Here is a 10,585-nt window from a genome sequence, read left to right as displayed (position 1 = left end):
TGGTCTTGCAAGGTTACAACCAAAAAAACGGTCAATTGTGACAATTGTGTGTATATTTTAATTTAGGAGTGCATCTGAGGAATTTTAGATTTGAGTCTAAGGGCCAGATCCACAACCAGCGGGCGCAACGTAACTTTTGTGATTTAAGTTACACCGCCGCAAATTACACAAGTTAGTGCCCGATCCACAAAGCACTTACCTGGAAATTTGCAGCGGTTTAACTTAAATCCGTCCGGCGCAAGGCGGGCCAATTCAAATGGGGCGAGTCCCATTTAAATTAGGCGCGCTCCCGCGCCGGACGTACTGCGCATGCTCCCGACGCTATTTTCCCGACGTGCTTTGCGTTGCGTTGCACCGAGTTTTGTGAATCGCGACGGGTAAAAAAGAGATGCGGCGGGAAAAAAAAAATTTTAAAAAGAAATTTGACAGCGACGCGGGAAAGACTGGTACACTTTTACATGGTGTACTAACTTTACACTTTGTAAAAGTAGCCCTATCTTTGCGACGGCAAACTAATACTTACGGAGACTTAACGAAGGGAAAAAGCTTTGTGGATCTCCGTAAGTGCTAATTTGCATACCCAACGCTGGATTTCGGTGAAAAAATGCCCCCAGCGGCGGCCGCGGTATTGCATCCTAAAATCTGACAGTGTAAGTCCATTACACCTGTCGGATCTTAGGACGAGCTATGCGTAACTGATTCTATGATTCAGCCGCATAGTTGGAAACAGAGATACGACGGCGTATCCCTTTTGTGGATCTGGCCCTAAATTCCTTTATTTATTTATTTATTTATTTATTTATTTTTATTTAAATAAAGTAAAAATCAATGGCCATACAAGGTTACGACCAAAAAAACGGTCAATTGTGACAGTATTTATTTAAATAAAAAATAAAGTAAAAAAAAAAAATTACCGTACGAGGTTATGACCAAAAAACAGTCAATTGTGGCAGTATTTGTGTATTTTTACTTTATTTAAATATAAATGGCCATACAAGGTTACGACAAAAAAAAGTCAATTGTGACAGTATTTATTTTTTATAAAAAAAAAAAGTGTGTGTGTGTATATTTTAATTTAGGAGTTGCATCTGAGGAATTTTAGATTTGAGTCTAAATTCCTCTATTTATTTATTTATTTATTTTTATTTAAATAAAGTAAAAATCAATGGCTATACAAGGTTACGACTAAAAAAAAACGGTAAAATTGTGACAGTATTTATTTAAATAAAAAATAAAGTAAAAAAAAAAATTGTCATACGAGCTTACGACCAAAAAAACGGTTAATTGTGACAGTATTTGTGTATTTTTACTTTATTTTAAATATAAATTGCCGTACAAGGTTACAACCAAAGTCAACTGTAACAGTATTTTTTTTTAGTCTTACAAGGTTACGACCAAAAAAACGGTCAATTGTGACAGTATTTATTTAAATAAAAAATAAAGTAAAAAAAAAAATTGTCATACGAGCTTACGACCAAAAAAACGGTTAATTGTGACAGTATTTGTGTATTTTTACTTTATTTTAAATATAAATTGCCGTACAAGGTTACAACCAAAGTCAACTGTAACAGTATTTTTTTTTTAGTCTTACAAGGTTACGACCAAAAAAACGGTCAATTGTGACAGTATTTATTTAAGAAAAAAAAAGTGTGTGTGTATATATTTTAATTTAGGAGTTGCATCTGAGGAATTTTTAGATTTGAGTCTAAATTCCTCAATTTAAGACCTTTTTTTCATTTTGCACATTTTTTTTATGCAACTCGGGGGGAGAAAAAAAAAAAATTATATATATATATATATATATATATATATATATATATATATACACACACCGTGTAAATGTTTATATAATTTGTTATTTGTAATGTTTCTTTAGCGGATGTCAAATGCAGATCAAAAGTTGCAATTTACTCTACATTGGAATGAAACTGTAACTACAATGTAGCAAATGGACTGTTCTTGTTCTATCCAGACCAAGCCTACAAGAGCGGTGTGAAGTCTATGGATGGCACATATCTGTAATCTCCACCCCCCCCCCCCCCCCCCCCCAATATGTTGGGGACGTTTCATCTATGTCACCTCTTATTCCTCCTTCTACAGAGTTTTGAGGCCATTCAGGACGAGGGGGTGAGCGTTACTCATATGATCAGAGCCGGCGGAGGAGTGTGGATGGCGTTCTCAGAGGGCTCATCAATACGTCTCTTCCACACCGAAACTCTGGAACTTCTACAGGAAATGAACATTTCTACCCGCACCTTGTCCTTGCCAGGTAATGCCTTATTCTTGCCATTGTTACTGCCAGGTAATGCCTTATTCTTGCCATTGTTACTGCCAGGTAATGTCGGAGACTAGCCCCTGTCCTTGCCGGGTGACACCCGGGACTAGCCCCCTGTCCTTGCCGGGTGACGCCTGGGGACTAGCCCCCTGTCCTTGCCGGGTGACGCCTGGGGACTAGCCCCCTGTCCTTGCCGGGTGACGCCTGGGGACTTAGCCCCCTGTCCTTGCCGGGTGACGCCTGGGGACTAGCCCCCTGTCCTTGCCGGGTGACTAGCCCCCTGTCCTTGCCGGGTGACTAGCCCCTGTCCTTGCCGGGTGACTAGCCCCTGTCCTTGCCGGGTGACTAGCCCCTGTCCTTGCCGGGTGACGCCTGGGGACTAGCCCCCGTCCTTGCCGGGTGACGCCTGGGGACTAGCCCCTGTCCTTGCCGGGTGACGCCTGGGGGACTAGCCCCTGTCCTTGCCGGGTGACGCCTGGGGGACTAGCCCCTGTCCTTGCCGGGTGACGCCTTGGACTTACCGCTCTCACTGCCATGTAATGGCCTGGGACTGACTTCTGTCGGGTAACACCCAGGACCCGCCCCTGTCATGCCTGGGACCCGGCAATCTAGAGCGAACATGCTAAATTACGCCCCCCCCAAGATGTATGAGCATTATGTGTCAGCAAAAATCCCTTCCCCCTAAAATATTTTCCCCTAAGCAAAAATTCCCAGTACAAATATTTGCCCCACCCCCATCCCCCCAGCACAATCCTCCCCCCCCCCCAAAAAAAACATTATCCATTCATAGCACAAATTCTTTACCCCTCAAATTCTGGTGTCCAAACATATATCCCCCCCCCACTCCAAATAACCCTCCCCAATCCCCCATCCTAGCACAAATACCCCCCCTCAATTTCCCATCCTAGCACCAATTCTCCTAAAGGAAATTACCCCTCCTAGCACAACCCCCCCCCCTTCAACACAAATCCCAGTTCTAGCACACCTCCCCAAATTTCCCCTCCTGTTAACTCTCACATTTTCCCTCCCCAACACAAATCTCCCCCCCCCCAATCTCCTTCTGATGCCCTAGCACCTCACATGATACCACAGTGCCCAGGGCAGCCGTCCCTCCTGCCCAGCCCTTGTCCCGGGCCTTGATGGGACCCGCCCCCCCTGTTACTTTAAAAACGTAGGACTTGCCACTATCATTTTAACGCCTGGGACCTGCCACTTGTCCTAGCCAGGTAACACCTGGGACTGCCCCTGTCCTTGTCAGGTAATGCCTGGGACTTTCCTCTCTCACTTCCACATAGTGCCTGTAAAATTTAAACCTGAACTTTGGGCGACCAATCCCCCCCCCCCCCCCCCCCCAAAAAAAAAAAAACTGGCTGCTGTAGCTGCTTAAAAAGTGTTCAGTGGAGATGGTTTATCTTTTACATAAAGTCTATTTAAAACGGCACGCCGATGCACTTGCCAATACAACTTAATGTTTCTTCACAATTTACAGCAACCGTTTTACTTTTTCTTGCAATTGTATTTAGTACAATTGCAAGGGAAAAAAAAAAAAAGTTTGCTGTAAATTGTGAAAAAACATTAAGTTTGGGAATAAAGCTCTCCTAAAATAAATGCATAATGTTAGTTAAACGTATGTAACGATGTTTACATCCTGGTTGCACAAAAGTCATATCCTTTTAGTCAGTAGACTTTGCCGATTTATATTTTGGCGTAATCAAAGTGGGGGCAGGGGGTGTGTTCAAATGGCATAAATGTTTCTTTTTATAAAAATTTGTATTCGACAATTGCGCTGTCGTGCGACGTGGCTCCCAAACAAAATTGGCGTCCTTTTTTCCCCATAAATAGAGCTTTCTTTTGGTGGTATTTGATCACCTCTGCGTTTTTTTATTTGTTGCGCTATAAACAAAAATAGAGCGACAATTTGGAAAAAAAATTCAATATTTTTTACTTTTTGCTGTAATAAATATCCCCCAAAAATATATAAAAAACATTTTTTTTCCTCAGTTTAGGCCGATGCGTATTCTTCTACATATTTTTGGTAAAAAAAAAAATCGTTTATTGATTGGTTTTCAAAATAGGGGATAATTTTATGGCATTTTTATTAATATATTTCTTTTTTACTACTAATGGCGGCGATCAGCGTTTTTTTTTTTCGTGACTGCGACATTATGGCGGACACATCGGACAATTCTGACACATTTTTGGGACCATTGTCATTTTCACAGCGAAAAAGTGCTATAAAAATTCACTGTTTATTGTGAAAATGACAATTTTAGTTTAGGAGCTAACCACTAGGGGGTGCTGTAGGGGGGCGGGGCTGGTCGTGTGACGTCAGTGATCGTCGTTCCCTATATATCAGGGAACAGACGATCACTGACATTGCCACAGAGGAACAGGGAAATTTTGTTTACACTCACCTCTACCAGTTCTTCAGCTCCTGTGACCCGATCTCAGGACACCGGCGGCGATCGGATCCTTGGGTCGTGCGATCACGGCGCTTCAGACCGCCGCACTCGCGACCCTGCGGCTGGGCTCTTAAAGGCAACGTACAGGTACGTGCTTGTGCCATTCTGCCAATGTATATCGGCGTGAAGTGGTTAAAGCCCTATCTGTCCCGAAAAAAAGTTTTCTTATGCCGCGTACACATGATCAGAAATTCAGACGAAAAAAAAAAACCTTGGATTTTTTTTTCTGACGGAATGTTGACTCAAACTTGTCTTGCATACACACGGTCACACAAAATTCCGACCGTCGAGAACGCCGGTGACGTACGACGAGCCGAGATCAATGAAGTTCGATTGGCTCTTCTGCTTGATTCTGATCATGCGTGTGTCAGAATTGCATTAAGACGATCGGAACTTCCGACAAGAACTTTTCTTGTTGAGGGAAAAATTAAGAACCAGCTCTCAAATTTTTGTTGTCGGAAATACCGACGCCGCCTACGCACGGTTGGAATTTCCAACCAAAAGCTCACATAATACGTTGGGGGTGGACTACAATTTTTTTTTTCAAAATATGTTATAAATGTTTTTTTTCTATATAATTATAAAATTTTAAAGTGTGTGTGAAACTTATAATTAGAAATGGAATAGAAAAAAAAAACATTGTTGGGACTTGAGGGGTAAAAAATGCCCCAGGGACTTAGTGTTAGTGACAAACCACATCATATACATCTTTTTAAAAAATGTTCCCGTAGTTCTCATAAATTCATTAAGTTAATCTTTGTGGCCTCTTTTCTGGATCTTTAAGCTGACAGATCCCTGGAGGTCTCTGTAGAGAAGGATAATGAGGAATAATTAGTCGTCGATAGAACGTTGATCTGTGCGGGAAGAGCCAAAATAAAAACACTTCATCGACATTACCAAAACACAAATTCTGGGAAGTTTTAGTGAGTCTGTTTATGATTTTGGAGGCAGAGGAAGGGTTACTGTTCCATGGTCTGTCTACTACTGCAACTTAGACATCACCACATAGAAAAAACCCCATTGTGAGACTTGAGGGAGAAAAGGTCCCGGGGACTCAAGCGGTTAATGCCAATGGCAGACCACATCCTATACATCTTTTTCCTAAAATGTTCCCGTTGTTCCCATAAATTAATTAATCTTGTGGCCCCTTTTCTGGATCTCTAAGCTGACAGATCCCTGGAGGTCTGAGCCCGCCTGCTTGTAGAGAAGGATAATGAGGAATAATTAGTCGTCGATAGAACGTTGATCTGTGCGGGAAGAGCCAAAATAAAAACACTTCATCTAAATTACCAAAACACAAATCCTGGAAAAAAAAGTTTTAACGAGTCTGTTTATGATTTTGGAGGAAGTGGAAGGGTTACATGGTCTGTCTACTGACCCCCCCTCCCTCCCCGGTACCGGGTGCACAGTGTGCAGCCCCCAGGTGTGTTACAGCTCCACTATTAAGCAGATGTTTTGTCTCCACAGCAGAGAATAGATAATTAGCGGAGATGAGTTGTCAGAGCGCGGTTGAAGGGCCAGCTTGATGTCTGTCCTGGGGTTGGATGTCAAGCTGAATGTTTGGGGGATGGCGAGTATGCAGCTAACGATACAGTACAGATTGGCCGAGACCCCTCTCCCTGGCTCCCGCCTGGAGATAATCAGCAAGCGGCAGGCGTAATCCGAGCTGACACCCTCAACATGTTAATCCCTGGCAGGAAGCGAGAGCCTTTTTCTCCTATCTGATGTGTTATTGTTTTTCCAACTAAAAGGTGCAGTTGGTTTTGTAGCTACTTTTATTCCTGCACCCCCATATCATCTTCTCCCCCCCTCCATATCTTCTCTCCACAGGGCAGAAGAATCCCAAAGTCACCACCCTGATGATATGCCAGGGTTTGCTTTGGGTGGGCACCGACCTTGGCATCCTGATCACATTACCTGTGCCAAAGTTAGAGGGCATCCCGAAAATTACAGGTAGGTGTCTTGACTGTTTTTTTGTTGACTGCTACCTACAATTCAAAAACCTCCATTCTTGACTATAAAGTTCTTTTTAAAGTAGACCTACCTATACGCTACCCTTTCCTTGCCATCCTTTTCTACTTAAATTCTTCTCCCTGCCTCTCTGCTAGTTACATGACCAATTGCCAACACATGCTCATGGATGTGGTCTTCTGATGAAAAGGCGAATCCATAGTTAAGGCAAAGCATCTACCTTAATGACCAACCAACCCCCCCACTCTTCGGCTGAAATAAGATGTCTGATGTTTGGTCATGTGACTGGCACCAACAGGGAGAAGAGTTTTAGGGTAACATCTATTTGCTTGGAGGGGTCATTTCTCCAAGGGAAGTTCTGCTTTAATGTCCGCAGAAAATTAGTCTTTATCCTAACCAACCTTCATATCTGCTCTGTAGTCTTGCCAACCTTTTTGGTCTTGGCATATGCAAGTATTTGTTCATGGTCCTAGCTTTTCAAGTGAGCCCAGGGGAGAGTGTCTAGGCACAGCAGTGCAAGTGGAAACCAGGTGCTTACTAAGCCAATTCCCGATGCTGATCACTGGCATTCCATAATGACTACATTACGATAAACGCCAAAAGACAAAAGGGTGTTGGTTGGCTAATGAAGATCAATTCGATCCTTTGTAGCATTTTTACCTCTGTCTGGGCCCCCCGATAAAGTTCTCTCTTCACGTACTCTTCCCCCAATAGCTGGGACAGGAAGACTGTAAAATTCACTCTAATTGAGATATAGACCACCATGCAAAGCCAGGAGGACCATGAACAAATACTTGGATATGCCAAGACCAAAGAGCAGATCTGAATGCACTGCTTGTTTATTAGGATGGAGAGCATATTCATGAAGACAATAAAGCAGGACTTCCCTTGTAAGAATGGTTGGCCCCCTTAGCAGGGCCGTCTTAATAGCATCATGGGCCCCTGGGCAAAGTAATGCTCTGGGGCCCCTACAATGGAGACAGTGCAGGTAAACATAAACCAAGTAGGTAGGAGGTAGGGGATATCTAGGGTGTAGAGGGGTCAGAGTGCTGAGGGGAAATCTGGGATGTAGAGGGGCAGCCTGGGCTCAAGGACCAGCTGCTTTGGGGAAAAGGCAGGGGCCCCCCATGTAGCTAGTGCCCAGGTGTGCCCTCTCATTAAGACAGCCCTGCCCCTTAGCCACAGGCTCCAATCCCCACCTCACTTCCTGTCCTGGTGGCTTCTTGTGCAACAGCCCATCACCAATACAGAAAGTCAGAGGGGTGCTTTAAAAGTAGTATTCAGACAGTTGAGCAAAGGAGTGGATCCCATGAAGCCGCACATCAATGCAGACCCACTGGTATTGGTCTCAGCCTGGGCTCCTATCAGGCCATGCCAGTCGGAGTCCAGGCTGAGACTGCCATTCCTTCCAGTACCAGTGGATCTGCATTGATGTGCGGCTTCATGGGAGCCATCCTTTGCTCAACAGTTGTTTTGGAGCCGAGATGAGCTCTTTCTCTGGCCGGCACTCAGTGGTGGACTGACAACAATAGATTATGGGGCCACACAGTATACACACACTGAAAAGATACTGGAGGGGCGGGGCAGCTATAATCTTGGGATTAAAAAAAAAGGGGGGCCTCCCTAGTGGCATGGGGCCCTCGTGCAGTGCCCGAATGGTCAGTCCGCCCCTGGTGGACACAGGATTGCTTTCCCTTGTAGCCGATGTGGCACACATTTTCCATTATTTTCATTCAGACAGTGCCAGCCAGCCAATCAAAAGCTGTGCCTGAACACAGATTCTGCCCCCTTGAAAGCAACATGTGTCACAACCCCAACGTGACTAAAGGTAGCCCTGAGCTGCTGTTGGGCAAGTATTTCACACCCAAGGGGTGAGGCTGTGATGAAAACTAGCTAAGATCTTGGTACAGATAAGGTCCCCTTTAGGATAAATCGGTGCTACTAAAATCTGAACTACTTAATTTTAAGTGGAATTAACCTTTTACTAACACTTTTTTTAATTATGTCGGTTGGAACAGGAAAAGGGATGGTCTCATTGAATGGACACTGCGGCCCGGTCCAGCTCCTCACCGTAGCCTGCAGCACAATGGCGCCCGAAGCACTGCGTACAGAACAAGGCTCTACAGAGGATGTAAGGGAAAACGAGGCCGCATCAGACCCAAGAGACTCCACAAACTGCCAGTCACAAGAGACGGCCTCGGACAACCTCCCCCCGTCGCGCAGAAAAGGAATCCTCCTCCAGTATCGCCTTCGGGGAACGTCGCATCTGCCCGGCCACCATCTTTCCGCCAGGGAGGGCTCCAGAGGAGACAACGGTGCCCTGGAGACCAGCGAGGAGGACGGCTCCATTTATGAAATGACGGACGATCCCGACGTCTGGTTTAGGAGCCGGCCGTGCGCCAGGGACACAAATCGGAAGGAAATCACTTCCGTGGTCATTGTGTCTGGTGGACCCGGCTATCGGAACTTCAATCCTTCCAACGGTAGCAGTCAACCGTCTGGGGACACGGACAGCACGTTGCTAATGTGGCAACCCCCCCTCCTCTTATAGCCTCTGGGGCTCCCTCTGCGCAGGGGGAAGAGCGAACAATGCTGTTACGTTTTGTCGTTGGGTACGAATTTCCCAGATGTTGATCCTTGATTGGGATTTGAACAGGACACAGGAATTTAGGTGGTAAATTATTTAACAAATTCTTACAGCGGACCTTGGAGTACAATTCAAGCTCTGCATATAACCTTCAGACCCCCTCCCTCTCTAAAAATCTCCTAATTTTAGAACAGTGGAACCTCGGATTGCGAGTAACGCGGTTAACATGCGTTTTGCAATGCGATAGCTGTATTTGAAAATCCTAACTCGTCTTGCGAGGGTTGTCTCGCAAAAAACGAGCAGGATTCAGGCCAAAGAGATGAGGGGGAGCGCCGGAGCCAAGTAGAGCCGAACGGCGCAGATTGGAAATGTTTGGAAAGACACGGAAATACTCAGTTTCCGAGGTGTCCTCTGGCCTTTCCGGACGTTTCCGAGGCTCTCCGGCACCCCCCACACCTCTGGCCACGTGCGGTATTGCATGACATTGAAGTCAATGCGGAACACATTATTTTTGTTTTCATTGACTTAAGAGGGGAAACTCACTTTGATATGCAAGTACTTTGGATTACGAGTATTCTCCTGGAACGGATTATGCTTGTAATCTGAGGTTCCACTGAAGTTCAAAAATGTACCAGTAAAAAAAAGTTAGAGTTATACTTGCCTTAGTCTTCTGTATCCCTGGGCGTAACATCATCGTCCTTCCAAGAAGATTCCTGAGGAATGCAGAAAGAGAACAAAATCTCGTGAGAAATCACTCCTGCCCTCTCACTGCTCTGTACTCCCCAGAATCTAGCTGGAAGGAGTGCGATGTCCTCCTCGCCTATGAACCATGGGTGGAAGATGAGGGTGAGGATTTTTAGAGGGGGAGAGGGCTCTGACAAGTATAAGCAGACCTTGTGTTTACTGCAATGTCTGCATTAGGTCATAGGACTGAAAATCCATTTGCACTTTGTCTTCCAGCGCTCCTCGTAGTCAGTGCAGTCTGCGGGTGTGTTACGGTATGTTGTAGGATGGTTCTGGGCAGTGCTGAAAATGTAATTATGGGCGATTAAAGGACCAGAAAACCAAACCTCTAGGTTACGTTCATTTGTAAGGCCTGCTAATACTCAACGGCAGTGACAATATTGAGATGTTTTTACACAATGTGGCCAAAAAAGATTGTGGACACCTTCTCATCACACCTTTTTATGAGCTTGATGGACATCAAATTCCAAAATCATGGGTATTAATAATATGGAATTGCCCCTCTTTGTTCTTATACAAGCCTCCACTCTTCTAGGAATACTTTCT

The 10,585-nt window shown here is 44.8% G+C and overlaps 1 protein-coding gene across 5 annotated transcripts in view; it reads left to right on the top strand.

Annotated features, from left to right (window-relative positions):
- ARHGEF10L (Rho guanine nucleotide exchange factor 10 like) overlaps positions 1-9,746 on the top strand; it is a 94,666-nt gene extending 84,920 nt beyond the window's left edge. For all 5 annotated transcript variants that reach the window (XM_040327058.1, XM_040327057.1, XM_040327061.1 and 2 more), the window contains 3 exons: positions 2,101-2,269; positions 6,568-6,690; positions 8,727-9,746. In XM_040327058.1, coding sequence (XP_040182992.1) covers positions 2,101-2,269; positions 6,568-6,690; positions 8,727-9,259 — 825 coding nt within the window. In that variant the 3' untranslated portion in view covers positions 9,260-9,746. The remainder of the gene's footprint in view (positions 1-2,100; positions 2,270-6,567; positions 6,691-8,726) is intronic.
- The last annotated feature ends 839 nt before the right edge of the window (positions 9,747-10,585 follow it).

This window comes from Rana temporaria, chromosome 10, assembly GCF_905171775.1.
Source record: "Rana temporaria chromosome 10, aRanTem1.1, whole genome shotgun sequence".
NCBI classification, from domain to species: domain Eukaryota; kingdom Metazoa; phylum Chordata; class Amphibia; order Anura; family Ranidae; genus Rana; species Rana temporaria.
This window is presented reverse-complemented; position numbering and strand designations above follow the sequence as displayed.